The sequence below is a fragment of the Amblyraja radiata genome, chromosome 34, assembly GCF_010909765.2.
Source record: "Amblyraja radiata isolate CabotCenter1 chromosome 34, sAmbRad1.1.pri, whole genome shotgun sequence".
Classification (NCBI taxonomy): Eukaryota; Metazoa; Chordata; class Chondrichthyes; order Rajiformes; family Rajidae; genus Amblyraja; species Amblyraja radiata.
The window spans coordinates 16,137,528-16,155,382 of NC_045989.1; the positions used below are offsets into that span (position 1 = coordinate 16,137,528).

Sequence of the window (17,855 nt, forward strand, 5' to 3'; positions counted from 1 at the left end):
GTGTACGGGCGATCGCTGGTCATTGGAGTCTCGGTGGGCCAAAGGGCCGTTTGTCCAAGCTGTGTCTCTAAACTAAATGAAAACTAAACTAAATTACCGTGCGTTTTTCTGATTGCCCTGCTAGAACTTAGTAATAGCTCCTTTTCCGTAAGAAAAAATCACTTTCTCCCGCAGTACACCAGTATGACTAGATTTTGCATACACATACGCAGCATGTCAAGCAGTCTGAGACAGTGGCCAACAAACTTGAAAATTATTGATACTAATAACTTAAGTTACAAAAGTCAACTGGATTTTCACATCCAATATAAAGTACTTAGAAGTAACAGAGCCCCTATGGAACACTCCTTTCATTCAACTTGGCAAATTCAATAAATATGCAATGATGAATAAACATAATAGCACCAGTGAAAGAAATTACACTTAATTACTTCTACAATTCAAAAAATATTTAGCATAGTTATATTTCAAGGTGTGGAAAATTCTCCAAAACAGAACAGTCTTTCTTACAATGCAATCTCCAGGAAACAATAACTCTTTGCATATTTAAATATGAAAATCCTCAAAACTTGGATCGCTCCCTAATATAATTTTAAATTAATGTGTCAACAAGAGTCCAAAAAAACAAACCCGTAGAATTGTTATGCTGCAGAGAAGAGGTGGAAACTGCGCCAAAGTGCATGTGGACTTTCTCTGAAAAATGCATCCACTTACGGTAGTTCGATTCACTTTGTATCCTGTTTCTTTGTGAGCGAGCTGAAGCAAACTTTTCAATTTAAATGAAAATCACTGGTTTGGAATGTTTTAGTATTCCTCAAGGTTGCAAGGCAAATCTTTTCTGCTCCCGTTTCTTTCCCACCCTTCTGTTCATTCCCCCCCCTTCTGTACAAGGTATTCATGCATGTATTTGACAGCAATGTGTTCAGATTGAAGTCTCAGTGTCTCGTTTTACCAGATGCATAGGTTAATAGGGAATCACTGTTGACCCAATGTGGCCATTTGGACAATTAGGTATTGAAGTGGTGCTGAATGTTATGACATACAATTGATTCAGTGGCATTTGACTCGATTCTTCCTTTAGATTGTTATAACAGTTGCAATTCATCAGCCTGGACAGACTGCTGCTCACGTTGCCAAGAACAGATCTCAGATCTGTATTTTGAGTTTTGGTCCAGTTCTTGCAATCAGAATGTGAATGCATTTGCAAAAATCATGTTCCACAATTCATATCAATTATTCACATCTCCTTCCGTTATTTCATAAAACAGACACAAATTTTGTGAAACTAAACCCAAGGCCAAAAACTAATTGCAGCTGTTTTCCCCAGACACATCATATTGATGAAAGAGCTGGGAAGATTATGTGCATCATTTCAAATACAGTATTTCTAGTTGGTTCAATGCACCAATACCCAATTAAAAACACTGCTGAATGCATTCAGTCAGTGATCAACTGCATTATCCCAAGACTGTTTTCATATTTGCAAACAAACAGTAGCTCAGTTATATACTACATATACTATACTATTATTTGCATTCTTTCAAATCTAAGTCTGTTCAACTGTGCAAGATTTCCTTTGAGCAGTGCTCAAGATTTGTAGCATTTTCAAAACTCTAGAGACAGTCAGATATCCCTTTTGCCAGGCAATTTATGAATAGCACAGATTGATAACAGGGAGGAATGCCTTCTTTCAGAGGACTGAATATTTGGAATTCTTTATAAAAAGAGCAGTGGATGCCAAACTGTTTGTTGAATACATTTTAAGACGAGAGAGGTTATTAGACTGCAAGGGATTCGACCATTTTATGGACCAGGCAGGAAAACAGAGTTGTGGCCAGCAATCAGATAAATGTGATCTTGGTAAATGATGCACCAGGCTTGAGTGGCCATGTGGCTTAGCTCTGCTTTTTTTAAATCCTGGGATAGTAGTGGAAGCAGATTCGACTGCACCCTTTGCTCGACATGCACCATGCAATGAATGTTTGCTTCTTTTGTCCATCATTTTTATTCTACGTGCCCTGGTTCATGTCAAGAACAGTTTAACAACATCTAACACCTCATAGTTTTAGATATCTCTACCAAATCTCTTTGCACTGTTTTTATTCCAATAATACAATTCCAGTTTCTCCAGTCTATCCACATAACTACAGCCTCTCACCCTGATGATCACATTGCTAATGAAGATCAAAATAATTTTCAAACATTAGTTAGTAAATAGCAGGCAATGACCATCTGAAACAAGACCATTTAAAACAAGACCAACCATTATTGGCATCAATGGTTTTATCATCACCGTGTCCCTTGTCATCAATATTCTTAACTGGGCAATAAATACCTTGCACAAGCATTGAGGCCTCACAGCTGAGACTCCAAGCCATTTCCACTATCTGCAGGACCCAGGAATACGATGGAGTATTCTCCACTTGTCTGGATAAACCGAGTATCATCAGCTCTTAAACTCAATGCCATTCAGGAAAACGCAGCCTGCTTGACTGACACACCATCAATCATCCTAAATATTCACTCATTCCAACCGTGGCGGCAGTGTGTACCGTCTACACAGCAGTACAGCGACTTGCACTGGCCACTCCCACAGCTCTTCACAACCTTGCCCTCCAAGCAGCACTAGCCCACAGGGCTACTACAAACCTACTGACTCCCATAGCTATCTTGACTACACTTCTTCCTACCCTGCTCCTTGTAAAGGCTCTATCCCCACTACCAATTCTTCCGCCTACACCGCATCTGATCCCAGGGCATCGGAGTTGTCCTCATTCTTTAGGGGACAGGGGTTCCCCTCCCATTATAGATGAGTCTCTCATTAGGGTCTCCTCGATATCCCGCAGCTCCGCTCTTACTCCCCCTCCCCCCCAGTGACCCTTGTCCTCACCTTCCACCCCATCAGCCGTCACATACAGCATATAATCCTCCAACATTTTCGCCACCTCCAACGGGATCCCACTATTGGCCACATCTTCCCATCTCCACCCCCTTTCTGCTTTCAGCAGAGACCGTTCCCTCCGTAACTCCCTGGTCAACTCGTTCCTTCCCACCTTCGACCCTCCCTCTTCCATCCTCAGGCTTCACAATTCACAACTCTTCTACCCTTACCTCACACCTTTCTGAAATGAGGGGGGTTGATTGGCAGATGGGCGGAGCAAAGGCGCGAGAGGGAAAGCAGACAAAAAGGTGTCAGATATAGAGAGGAGGACTGGAATTAAAGCTAGAGGGAGGGATGCAGCTGGAAGGGGGTGTATTGGGAGAGGAGAAGAGAAGCAGGATAGTGGAAGAAACAGCGGTGGAGTTGCTGCCTCGCAGTGCCAGGGACCCAGGGTCGATCCTGACTGCGGGTGCTGTCTGTACGGAGTTCGTACGTTCTCCCTGTGACCGCATGGAGTTTCTCCGGGTGCTCCGGTTTCCTCCCACAGCAAAGACGTGCAGGTTTTTTAGGCTAATTGGCCGAGGTAAAATTATCCCTCGTGTGTAAGGTAAAGCTAGTGTACGGGTGATCACAGGTCGGCATGGACTCGGTGGGCCGAAGGGCCTGTTTCCAGTCTATTAATGGCTATTATTAGCTACATTTTAATTGCTCTCAGTTGAGAATGAGGACTAAATTGCAAGGCCATATAGAATTAATGAATGCTTTGCTTCTAGAATTCTATAGTTAAATGCAGTTCAACAGAGCTTAGCTTCAGAGGAATACAATATTCAGTGCAGGGACAACAATGAAACAGATGACTCTTTATGAGAACATTCTGGTTCAACAATATAATTAAAATACCCTAATCCTGTGTTAAGAGGTCTGATTCTACTTGAGTTCTGTTATTAACCCCCTCACCACATGCTCACACGGCCCTGTAAAAATAAATAGGTGATTTTGTAGCACAACTGTAACCACTTGCAAGTGTAGACCTTCATATCTGGAGGACCATCAACCCAACAAACTCACAAATTAACTTTGGCCCTCCAACATGCAATTATCTTCCATCCACAAACAGGCAGTGCACCCATTTTTGGTGCTTTAAATTTCTAACGTAGAAGAAGTGAAACAAATGAAGTGTACTCACTCGGAAATAAAATTCTTCATTCCACTTAGGATCCAAAGTCTGAAAGAAACAACAGCATTTAATATGAGAATTTGATGTTTAAAAAAAAAAAAAACACACATGTTCCCAAACAATGCAAAAACATTATTTTTGTTTTTAATGACAAAAAGAGAAAATGTTGAAAAGACTCAGCAGGCCAAGCAACATCCTTGGAAAGAGTCTGTCCAAAGCAAGCGATGTCTGCGAAGAGCGCGCAGCATCGTCAAGGACTGCTCACACCCCAGCCACAGTCTGTTTACCCTCCTACCATCCGGGAGGCGCTACAGGTCTCTCCGTTGCCGGACCAGCAGGCCCAGGAACAGCTTCTTCCCTGCAGCTGTTACATTACTTAACTCTGTACATCGGTGATCGCCAGTCACCCCCCCCCCCCCCCGGACACTCCTTCCCCCGGAAAAAAAAATTGCACTACCACGACTGTATGTACGTATATATATTTATTGCTCATATTCTATGTTCGCTCTTCTGGGGAGATGCTAACTGCATTTCGTTGTCTCTGTACTGTACACTGCACAATGACAATAAAGTTTGAATCTGAGGAAGAAATCTAAACATTTCCAGTTCAAGAATCTCGCAGTTTAACAGTTACCCAGAGGTAACCTTTCATCAGAACTAGAGAAGTAAGATTTTTTTTAAATTAATCATCGTGCATTCCAGTGAAAAGATAAAGAGTATTATTGCCATTATTTTACCAAGTGATTTAATTTTTACTGTTAGATCATAACTCTACTTTATATTGAATAGCAAAGCTGCACAATCATCCGGAAAGCAGACAAATAGCTGGTTGGAGATACTCTGCCAAGCTGGGAGGTGTAAAAATGAGGTACATCATGGATGGAAATATATATTATTCCCTGGTTAGTTTTTGCAGGCAGCTACCATTGCAAATTAGCTCACAAGAACATTTCGTATAAAAAACAGGCAAGCACACACAAATATACATGAAAATACACAAAACAAAATCATTTATTAACAATTATCAAAATTGGTTTTGGTAAAATGTCTTTGCATATGTTCACTTGTTCATATGCTTTCTTACACACTCTGGTTAATATGAATGGAAATGTTACGACATAATGTTTTAAAACTAAGTAACAAGCAGCTGTCCTTAAGAATGTCCCTGACTTGCCCTCAATGAATTGCAAGCTCCTTCGAGCAGTCAAACCATGACTCATGCAAGCTGCAGTCTCTAACGTGTATCGCAGGATATTCACAGCAAGCCTCAAACAGCGTTAGTACATTGGCAAGATAGAGATGGGTGATCATGCAAAAGTTTGGCCCGAATCCAAGTGATATCATAACTTATGAGGCAGAAAGCTTTTTGATCCAAGCTTACATTTCCTGTAGTCAGTGCAAACTAGCCTTTTTGGCAACATATTTGAACAAATGGAAAATGGAACAGCCTCTGGATGGGGTTTTAATTTTAGTTTAACACTCAGCATTTTCCCACCACATCTGAATGGGAATGGGTTTAAGAATGACTGAAGTTTATTTTTGATTAGGAGATGTAAAATCTGAGTGACTCAAATACTTGTGGTGTTCACCTAAATAACTTGCACGCAAATACAATCTGCACCATACTTATGGGGAACTGCTAAGCCATCGAATAATTTCCACCCATAAGAATGGTGACCCAATAAGTAGTCAAATACACTAAATTAAAACTATTTCCTTTCATGACTTTTATGTACAATTTCTCTACATCTTCTGAAAAGTTTAAATTCCTCAATTTAGCACCAATATTTTGTGGGTGACCATTCAACTATTTGGAAAGCGAACAGAGGTGTGAGAATGTGCAGTCTTCAGCCTGGTTATTGAATGCCTGCTGTTGATTTGTCCCCAGGAGATCCAGCCCTCACTTGATCCACACAGATGTAGAGATACAAGAAATTGCAGATGCTGGGCTCTGGAGCAAAAAACAAAGGAACTCAGGCAGTCCAGGGAGTATCTGTGATGGGAAATGGACTGTCGGCTTTTCAGGTCAAGATCCTCCGCCCGGACATATGAAATGCTAATCAGTAGCAAGGACTTGCCCATCTTGAATCAGGTAACACAACAAGCTTTACAAAACTAGGTTACTTCTGGAAATCGATACCCGAGCAAGATTCTGGTTCAACATCATTTCAATGGGCTGTTTTAGACATGTTATGTCTTTTGGTTAATGTAAATAGGATTCAGCATCATCATTGCAAATGCATGTAATAGGACTTTCTACTCTTGAGGTCTGCTTATACCAGGAACATTGGTTGACGGACTATAGACTACCTGTTTGATCCAATGAGCAACATTATTAGCTGCAACGTTGACATTTGTAATTTTACTAGCACCAGCTTTTAAATCACCTTTTTGGTCACTTATTTTAAACACGATGATGTTCCAGTTATGTGAACATTTCTGATCTACTCACCTTCTTAATGGTTTTGGTTTGAACGCTGGCAAGTTCTCCTTTTATTGGATCATACAGAGACACTTTAGCGTAGGGATCACTGCAGAAAGGATAGAAAAGGTTTAAAATGTTAGTTACTCAAGCAGAAGATCGCATAACTCTTTATGCTTTGCATTATGAATGCAAATTTCTACTAGATACTAAAATACCAACCATATATTTTAGCCCACATTATAGTGAATATTTTCTACAAATAAGGATTTTGCATTAGTCACATGCTTCCAAAACATGGAAAACCCAATGTGCAAAGAACAATAAATATTCACCCATAAAAAGTGCCTAGTCATGGTGTAAATAATACTTCTCCATATCACTATGTAATTATTTAATTGAATATTGTAATTAAACTCTCGAGTGTTCTAATTACAAATAATGTGTTGGCAACTCAAAATTTAGTATATACCTCCAGTTTGCATCAATAAAAACAGTAGCACTTTACTTTTTACAAAAGTTACACTTAAGAAAAACTGTTCTCTAACACAGAACTCCATTCCATTTGACTAAGTAGATAAGGCAATAACTGGCTCACAGACTAATCTGCTCCTGTAGAATAATATGGTGCAATGAACTGGGTGAGGGAAATTATCATCCCAACTTTTGCTGACATCTTCGCAGATGATAAATATTTATCAGAAGCACAGGAGACACACGTACATATACTTGAACTGTTTTAACAATTTTATGAGTTCACTATTAATGTGTCTGGAAATATTTCAATTTCAGCATAGAGAATATTCACGTCCTGTAGGGCTTGTTTTAAAAAATGCTGGAGAAACTCAGCGGGTGCAGCAGCATCTATGGAGCGAAGGAAATAGGCAACGTTTCGGGCCGAAACCCTTCTTCAGACCCTTAGTCACGTCCTGTAAAAGCTTCCTCTGCTCTTTGCATCCTGACTGGGCCAATGGAGCCTCGGCAGCAGCGGTGGAGCCTCGGCAGTGGAGATGGAGCTTCGGCGATGGCATCGTGACCGACGGAGCTTCGCCGCGGCGGTGGTGAAGCCTCACTGGTCGACCCATGGTCGGCAGTCGATGAGGGCACGGGGGGACCACCGTAAGGGGAGGGGAGGGGAGGGGGAAGAACGATGGAGGATCTGGCATGGGTGAGGGGGAGGGGAGGGGAGGGGGGAGAAGAAAGGAGGAACTGACGGGGGTACTTTGTAACTTTGTCAGCGCCGTGTGTGGCGATTATTTGCAAACCCAAGGTATGCAAGCAATGAATGTCACTGTGCCTTGTCACATGTGACAATAAAGTATTCCATTCCTTCTTTAGTTTAGTTTGGAGAAACAGCATGAAAACAAGCCCTTTGGCCCACCATTGGCCAGTGATGTGCATCTTTGACATGGATGCCTTTTTGCGGCAGTGTCTCCTTTTCGAAACAGTGCCCTCCATAATGTCTGGGACAAAGACCCATCATTTATTTATTTGCCTCTGTACTCCACAATTTGAGATTTGTAATAGAAAAAAAATCTAAAAAAGTGCACAAGGTCAGGTTTGAATAAAGGCCATTTCGATGATGGAAGATCAGCAACTGTGATGAACTGTGATGGTGTCCACTCTGCTTTCTTTTTCATTCTTAGCCATTATTTACTTTATAGATGCAGCATGGGAACAGGCCCTTCAGCCCACCGAGTCCTCGCCGATCAGCGATTACCCCGTTCACTACCGCTATCTTACACACGAGGGATGAATTACAATTAGCAGAAACCATTTAACCTACAAATCTGTACATCTTTGGGATGTGGGAGGAAACTGGAGCACCTGGAGAAAACCCATGCGCTCACAGAGAGAATTTACAAACTCTGCACAGACAGCATCCGAGTTCAGGATCGAACCCAGGTCTCTGACACTGTGAGACAGCAGCTCTACCAGCTGCGACGCCCAAATTCTTATTGCACCAACATGAAATTTTCCTCTTTAAATGTGACAATTTTCCAATTTGGCCTTTTTTTAAAATTAAGCCAAGCAATCAAATTATAGTGAGCTGACTAACATTGTGTTTCTGTCCATTTAGAACATAATCAATGTACATTTGTATCTGTATCACAAGTGCATGAGGTACAATTCTTCAAGGGTACACACTCAAGATGTCTTCCCACATATGTACCAGCACAAACTTCCAATGTAAGGAGAACTTTACAAGTTTTTTTTAACCCAGATTTGATCTCAACACATTAAGAATATGTGTGGAGATCTAACGTGGGCAACAACCTTGTAAAGTTACTGAATCACACTTATTGAGAATATGTGTGCAAGCAGTAACATGAGCATCACAAATAATTAGTAATAGTAAATAATGCTATTTCAAATAAACCGTGTATATGTTTGCCCAACTACAGAACATTTCATTGCCACTTGTATGACTTGGAATCCACATTAGCCCAATGTCCCAGCTACCAACTTGCAACCAGTGAACAGAAAATTCCACAGGCAACAGAGATTTATTGCAGCCAATGTAGCTAACTTCTCTGGTGTCTGTTGTACACTAACATGGACAATTCATACACAGAAATACAGTGCCCGCAAAAAAACAAGGAAAGAAAACCAGAAACATCTGCTATCACTCTCATCGTTGGAAACTTAATTTATAGTTTGACGTCTAGCGTGAAAATTGGAAAAAATACCCTGAGCCATCTTCAGGACATCGACTAAATAGCTTGGAAAAATCCCACTTATTTTCCACTTTATCTGACTGCAGATCTAAGCGAACCACAATTGGCAATTGTTTTAAAACGATTCTGGTGGAAATAAACTTTCACTCAAACTATCCTAAATATAATTTAACTGCACAAAGAGGGTAAAGAAAATATGACTTGATAGCAGGAGTAGAGAATTACATCAAGATCGGTGGTTCCTTCCCATTGAACATCATAGTCATGGGGATACAAAGGTGCAAGTTGAATGGAGATACATCTCAAATGCAACGCATGCAAAAAATGTCAACAAACAATATCTCCACCAAAGTGTTAGAAAAGGATTAAAAGCAATTGGAGACATCCTCAGGAGCAGAGCAGCCAGTTCACTGGTTGCTTATTTTAAAGCACTTACTTGCAAAGTTGTTTAAAAAGTACCAGAACGTCACAAATTTAAACAGTATCAGAGAAAGCGTTTTCAAAAGCTCTCTGTACCTGAAGGTGGCTTCGTAAAATATAATTCTCTGATATTGTTGAGATGGTTGAACAGGTGGAATTAAAGCCTATTTTACAACATGAAAACATGTCCCTGGTGTTCAATGTACGGGAGAAATGTATATAAAAAGTGAAGAGAATATGTGAATTCTGAAACAATATTCTCACAATTTGTTGCACACTGCCTTCCAGAATCAAACAGTGGCTCACGTTTCACCCTCTTAAAGACATTTGATAAATGGGATTTCCACTTTGCAGCAATGGTGATATCATTAAACTTCATAGTTCATAAGTTAGTTCATAAGTTATAGGAACAGAATCAGGCCATTAAGCCCATCAAGACAACTCTGCCATTCAATCATGGCTGATCTATCTTTCCCTCTCAACCCCATTCCCCTGCCTTCTCCCCATAACCCCTGACAACTTAATCTAATTTAAATCTAAAATCAAATTTAAAATTAATAAAAATGCCTTTTTTGGTGAATGTACATTCCACATAAATGAAATGAGATTTTATTTGAGACTAGTGAGTTTGAGAAGCAGTTATCAATGTTTAGTTCTCCTTTTAAAAAATTACTGAAAGGCTACTTTGACCCGCCAGAGATTTTCATCAATTCAATGATTTATCTTGATTTGTTGCAAGAAAATTATATGATGGCACAACGTGTGGAGAACTGAATTACTGTCAACAAACTAAGGATTACTATTTTAATTTACACAGCTATAGAAATTGCTGGGTTTTACCATTATAACCATAAAACCTGCTAATTACATTAGTTCTATTCCTAATGTTGAACATATGATTATTTCATTGGTCTGAAGAAGGGTCTCGACCTAAATCGACACCTATTTCTTCGCTCCATAGATGCTGCCTCACCAGTTTGTCCAGCATTTTTGTCTACTTTTGATTTTTCCAGCATCTGCAGTTCTTTCTTACACACATGATTAGTTCAGCTTGACTCTAACAACTGCGGGATGCATTTGTAAAAAGAAACACTTGGTTGACTGTCAGACACCTAAAATGTTATATAATGAAGTTGGAACTAAACCAGTCAACATCAAAGCTTTGAGGACTCTGTAGATTCTAACCTTGCACAACTTAGCACAGCCGTCATAGATTTGGTTAGACAATTTTGTTCACAGTTGCTTATTTCGACAGAGTTGTGGTTTGCAGAGATTGATTTCAATGTCTGGCATTTTGGCCGTCATTGTTCAGTCACATGATGGTTGTGGCGCAAGCTCCAAGCAACACACGGTTTCATCATCTTCCTGTGCAGTGGATCATAACTCCATAATAATGAGCTCAAAGCCTGAAAGGCAGGATCTGCCAAAAAATAAAGGCCTGGAGCATTATAAAACTGCTTACCTTAAAATAAAATAAAGCACCATTGTAAAAATGTTTGTGCAATAAGAGGGAGTAGTTTATGGTGACCATGACTCCAGGGAGTGCTGTTCTGCAAGTTTGAAACAGTGTACTATTATGTTCATCAATTGCCTTCTGTTGTACTTGTTCACATCGAGAATAAGTAGAAACATGATGAAGCGAACAGCATCCGAGGTAACTGGGTACGGCAATTTCCAGTTTTTGACTCCACAGTCAAAAAGGCACAACAGAGGATGTACTTCCTGCGGCAGCTGAGGAAGCACAATCTGCCACAGGCAATGATGGTCCAATTCTACACGGCCATCGTAGAGTCTGTCCTCACCTTCTCCATCATGGTCTGGTTTGGCTCAGCCACCAAGCACGACATCTGGAGGCTGCAGCGAATCGTCCGATCAGCTGAGAAGGTTATTGGCTGCAGCCTTCCTTCCATTGATGAACTGTACACTGCAAGGGCCAGGAAGCGAGCGGGCAAGATCATCTCTGACCCCCCCTCACCCTGGCCACAAACTCTTTGAATCACTTTCCTCTGGAAGGCGACTCCGGACTGTCAAAGCTGCCACAGCCAGACATAAAAACAGTTTTTATCCACGAGTAGTTGCTCTACTCAACAGCCAAAAATCTGTAGCCTCCCTTTGATCTGGTATTTTGTTGGTTCGCATGCTTGATCAACGGTGTTTTATCATTAATGTTTTATTATTATTAATGTTTAGTGTTTTCTGAGTCATTCGTATCTGTCACTATATGTCATGTTGTTACTTGTGGCAGAGCACGAAGGCAAATTCCATGTATGTGAATACTTGGCCAATAAACTTACTTACTTACTTATTCCTCTCTCCTGTTTACTCATTGATGTTATTTGTTAAAGGCACCCACGTCCACAAACTAGATCACAACTGACATTCGGCGGTCACCGTGGCACAGTGGTAGAGTTGCTGCCTTACAGCGAATGCAGTGTCGGAGACCCGGGTTCAATCCCGACTACAGGTTCTGTCTGTATGGAGTTTGTACGTTCTCCCCGTGTCCTGCGTGGGTTTTCTCCGAGATCCTCGGTTTCCCCCCACACTCCAAAGACGTACAGGTTTGTAGGTTAATTGGCTTGGTAAATGTAAAAAAAATTGTCCACAGTGGGTGTAGGATGGTGTTAATGTGCGGGGATCGCATGTCAGCGGGGACCCGGTGGGCCGAAGGGCCTGTTTCCGCGCTGTATCTGTGACCGACATCTTACAAACATCAAGGATGCCGAAAAATATCGCTCTCAGCAATCCACTTCCCAGTAATGACAACTATTACTTGCTATGAGTCAGAACCATAATGATGAACTCTGCACAGCCAATTCCATGACAGTAACAAGGTAAGGGATTTCACTTGGGTGAACCCCAAGTATTGCAAGGTCAATAACTCTGCATAAATTCACAGGGAACCCTGAAGACCCTGGAAGGCTAGAAAAGGCCACATTACATGAGTCAAGAGTGTTTAATTGTCATATATACCAGCAACAGAACAATTAAACTAATGTTTGCTGCAGCTTCATATGCAATTATATACAAATAATTGTACAATAGTCAATAATAGTCATAGAGTTATACAGTGCTAAAACAGGTCCAACTTGCCCATGCCGACCAACATGCCCCATCTACACTAGTCCCACCTGCCTGCATTTGGCTCATGTCCCTCTAAACCAATCCTATCCATGTAACTATCTAATTGTTTCTTAAGCATTGTAAATAGTATGTGACAACTTCATCCTCCGGCAGCACATTCCATTCACCCGCCACCTGTTGTGTAAAAATGTTACCCCTCAGGTTCCTATCAATACAATAGAAAATATAATATTTTCCTATAAATAATACAATAAATTAATAACCGTCTTAACCATAATAATGCAAAGCCGAAGACCATAGTGCAACAAAAGGCAGTCAATGGAAGACCGCAGTTGCGGATGTCAATGTTGTGTAGTGTTCACTGAGGATGTTGTACTTGGGCTGAGGTTTCATCACATAAGCTTGCCACCTCCAATGACTCAAGTGGCCTCTCTCTGTACCCTGACTGACTCCAAACTCATCAGCTCTTCCAAACCCACTACCTGCTCCCTCGACCCTCTCCCCACTCCCCTGTTGAAGTCCTGCCTCCCTGTTCTCTGCCCCTACCTCACTAATCTCTTCAACTCCTCATTGTCCCAAGGAATTGTCCCCTCCGCTTTCAAAACTGCTGCCGTTACACCAATCTTAAAGAAACCTGGTCTTGATCCCTCCTCTCTCATTAACTACCGCCCAATCTCAAACCTCCCCTTTCTTTCAAAAACCCTGGAGCGTATCGTTGCGTCGCAACTTCATTCCCACCTCCTTGCGTATAACCTACTTGAACCCCTCCAATCTGGCTTTCGCCCCCTCCATAGCACAGAAACTGCTCTCCTCAAAGTCCTCAACGACCTCCTCACCTCTGCTGACACTGGTTCCCTCAACATCCTCATCCTCCTCGACCTGAGCACAGCCTTCGATACAGTGAACCATAACATCCTGCTCACCAGACTCAAAGACCTCGGCATTGAAGGCTCTGCACTCAGCTGGCTCCGTTCCTACCTTTCCAACAGATCCCACTTCATCTCCCTCCACAACCACACCTCTGCTACAGCCGCAGTCACTCAAGGCGTTCCCCAAGGCTCCGTACTCGGCCCCCTCCTCTTCATCATCTACATCCTCCCCCTTGGTCAGATACTCCGCCACTTCAATCTGGACTTCCACTGTTACGCTGATGACACCCAGATTTACCTTGGCACCAAATCCCCCCACAACCCCCCCCCCCTCTCCCATATCAACTCCTGTTTGTCAGCTATAAAAACCTGGATGCAACAAAATTTCCTCAACCTCAACAGCGATAAGACAGAATTCCTCCTCATAGGCTCCAAAGCCACATTCAGCAAAATCAATAACCCCACTCTCACCATCGACGGCACCACTGTCTCCCCATCTCCCAAGGCCCGCAACCTTGGCGTGATCTTTGATTCCACCCTCTCCCTTGAGCCTCACATCCGCCATGTCATTAAAACCTCCTTCTTTCATCTCCGCAACATCGCCAAACTCAGACCCTCTCTCACACCGCCCGCTGCTGAAAGACTGATCCATGCCTTCATCTCCTCCCGACTGGACTATTGCAACTCACTTCTCCTTGGCATCAGCTCCACCTACATCAACCGACTCCAACTGGTCCAGAACGCAGCCGCCCGACTCATCACCCACACCAAATCCTGGCATCACATCACTCCAGTCCTCAAAAAACTTCACTGGCTTCCCATCTCCCACCGGATCACCTACAAAATCCTGGTCCTCACCTACAAAGCCCTCCACCATCTGGCGCCCCCATATCTCACTGACCTCCTCTCCCCCTACCAACCCTCACGGTCCCTCAGATCCACATCAGCCGGTCTCCTCTCCATCCACAAGTCCAACCTCCGCAGTTTTGGGGACAGAGCCTTCTCCAGGGCAGCTCCCAGGCTCTGGAACTCCCTCCCCCAACTGATCCGCAATTCCGTGTCCCTCACCATCTTCCAGTCCCGCCTCAAGACCCATCTCTTCACCTCTGCCTATCCTTAGCCCCACGTCCCCGTCCCTTTTCATCTGTGCATTAATTGCCTCATACCGTGTTTTGTATTGAATTCTGTCTTTACTTTGTGTACTAGTCATGTCTCTACTATTTATTTCATTCCCCTTACATGTTTTTCCTCTACATGCTCAATTTTTGTAAGGTGTCCTTGAGACTCTTGAAAGGCGCCCATAAATAAAATGTATTATTATTATTATTATTTAAGGTCTCAGCCAAGATCGATGACCAGATACTCCATGAGATTAAAGTTTAACTCTGCTGCTCAGAAAACATTGCCAATAGTTTGTAACTTTCCACCACTGCCCTTTGGGAAAAGGCCAAAAAAAAATTAGGTGTCAGACACTGCCTTCCTCAAAAGAATTACGCAATAATGAGTTGTTTGATGACGAATCCGGCCATCTCTTCGAGTGCAACAAATCTGTAATTTTCCGCTCCCAAGGATAGTGGAGGCCAGATCATTATATCTATTTAAGGTGGAGACAGACAAATATTTGAAAGACTGAGGAATTGAGAGTTATGTGAAACAGGCACATGAAAGGTCAACACAGATCAGTGATGATCATATTGGATGGCAGAGCAGGTTCCAGGGGCATGGTGGCCTACTCCTGCTCCTATTTCCTTGTGAAGATACTAGTTTGAGTTTAGTTTATTGTCACGTGTACCGAGGTACAGTGAAAAGCTTATATTGCATACTAACCAATCAGCAGACACTACTAGATTATAATCGACACATTCACAGTGTACAGATACATTGAGTCATGGAGTGATACAGTGTGGAAACAGCCCCATCGACCCAACTTGCCTACACCGGCCAACATGTCCCAGCTACACTAGTCCCACCTGCCTGCATTTGGTCCATATCCCTCCAAACCTGTCCTACCATGTACCTGTGTTTTGTATTGAATTCTGTCTTTACTTTGTGTACTAGTCATGTCTCTACTATTTATTTCATTCCCCTTACATGTTTTTCCTCTACATACTCAATTTTTGTAAGGTGTCCTTGAGACTCTTGAAAGGCGCCCATAAATAAAATTTATTATTATTATTATTACCTGTCTAACTGTTTCTTAAGTGTTGGGATAGTACCAGCCACAACTACCTCCTCTGGCAGCTTGTTCCAACACCCACCACCCTTTGTGTGAAAAAGTTACTCTTCAGATTCCTATTAAATCTTTTCCCCTTCACCTTAAACCTATGTCCTCGATTCACCTACTCTGAGCAAGAGACTCTGTGCATCTATATGATAAAGGGAACAATGTGAAAAATGTTTAGTGCAAGATAAAGCCAGTAAAGTCCCATCAAAGATAGTTCGAGGGTCTCCAATGAGGTAGATAGTAGTTCAGGACTACTCCCAAGTTGTGGTAGGATAGTTCAGTTAACAGCTAGGAAGAAACTGTCCTTTAATCTGGAGGTGTGCGTTTTCACACTTCTATACCTCTTGCCTGAGAGAGGAGAGAGTGGCCAGCGTGCGACTCGTCCTTGATTATGCTGGTGGCCTTGCCGAGGCAGTGTGAGGTACCAAGGCCATAAATATTAAGCAATGAAGCATAACTGTAGCCATAGGTTTATACCAAAGCACTCAAGATCAATTTCCCAATACCAACACTGGATGCTCTCCAGCCAAATGATTTATGAGAATTTTAATCTGAATTCCCAAAATGAGGTGTAATTTCTCCAGTTAATATTTCTTAAATACAGAATATGGACAAGTGTGAAAGAAACGACAAAATTGATACTGGGAACATGGAAGAGAAACAGAACACCCAGGGAATATCTAGCAGAAAAAGTCCAGATGGGATGAGTCAGTCTGATGAAACACCTTCTCTAGAGTCAGCAAGAAAGAACAAGCAAAACAAACAATGGTACAGGAACAAGAGTTCAAGGAGTTCATGCCAGGTAGCTGAAACATTCAAATGCCTAACTACAGAATCAGAAGATTGGGACAAGTATTGAACAGTATTGAACATAAAAGAATCACAGAATTGTACAGCAGAGAAACAGGCCCTTTCGGCCCATTTCATCCATGTTGACCAAGCTGGCTATCTACACACGTGCTAATGGCCCTTATCCCACCATACCTTTCCAATATAAACACCTGTCCTAATGTCATAAACATAATTCTACCTGCGTCCATCACCTCCTCTCGTACTTCTTTCCAAATTACTACTACTATGTATGAAAAACCTTCTCCACGGATTCCATTTAAGTTCACCAAGAAGGACATGGAAGGTATTATGCCAATACCTGGAAAATGGTGAGATTAAGGAAATAGCATTGGATCTTATTAAGAATATGAATAGTGGATGGGGACCCACCTGATGGGATTTATTGCAAGTCATTGAAATGCTAGAAAGGAGGATTCTGGGGCTTAAATGTAGATTTTTATCTTCTCCAGCCACAGGCAAGGTCCCAGAGTATCGAAGAGTAGCCGATCTGGCTCCTTTGTTTAAAAACGGCAACAGGGATAATCCAGGAAATCATAGGTCAGGGAGCCTCACATCAGTAGCAGAGAAAGGCTGGACTAACTTGGATAGCTTTCTGTGGAGCATTATAGGCCTTTCTCACGGGGCGACTTGACGCAAGAGGTAACCAGAGTTGAACATCGTGGGAACCTCGTACGATAACCGTACGGCATTCGTGGACCACCGTGGACCACCGTGGCGCTAACGGCAGGTACTCGTGTAACTTGTTGACTCGGGAGAAAATTCAAGCAAGCTTGAATTTCTCCAAGAGTGACTTGTACACTTGTGGTTGAACATTGAAACATTATATGGACGTAGTGGCCAGTGCGATATCCGTAATAACTCTTGCGTTTACCGTGGGAACTCCTGCGAACGGTGAACCCGGAAGCTGGACAGAGGGGACAGAAGGCGAGTAATCTGGAATGAACATGCTGGTCGTTCTCTGCCCACACGATCTCTACGGAGCTTCCAGGCTGTTTATATATAAAAGAGCATTCCAAAAGTGTCTCACCAGCAATCTGCAGCCTTCAAGAGGTCTTTTTAAATGAAGTGTTTATTTCCAACGTCTGGTAAGTTTCGGTAGAATTGCCACCAGCGTTTAGAGAATATGTACCTGTGATTTTGTCCTATTTTTTTCTAATACTCATTAAATCAACGGGAGACTAAAAGTGGCATTTAGATAAACAAAGTTGCTGCCTTGGCGAATATCGATGCTATTATCTTTATGTAAACTGT

General features: G+C 42.1%; 1 protein-coding gene across 2 annotated transcripts in view; it reads right to left on the reverse strand.

Moving 5' to 3' along the window:
- Positions 1-17,855, reverse strand: part of nedd4 (NEDD4 E3 ubiquitin protein ligase) — a 107,394-nt gene that overhangs the window by 74,152 nt on the left and 15,387 nt on the right. For both annotated transcript variants that reach the window (XM_033050175.1, XM_033050174.1), the window contains exons 3-4: positions 6,511-6,589; positions 4,068-4,106 (exon numbers count right to left, since the gene is read on the reverse strand). In XM_033050175.1, coding sequence (XP_032906066.1) covers positions 4,068-4,106; positions 6,511-6,589 — 118 coding nt within the window. The remainder of the gene's footprint in view (positions 1-4,067; positions 4,107-6,510; positions 6,590-17,855) is intronic.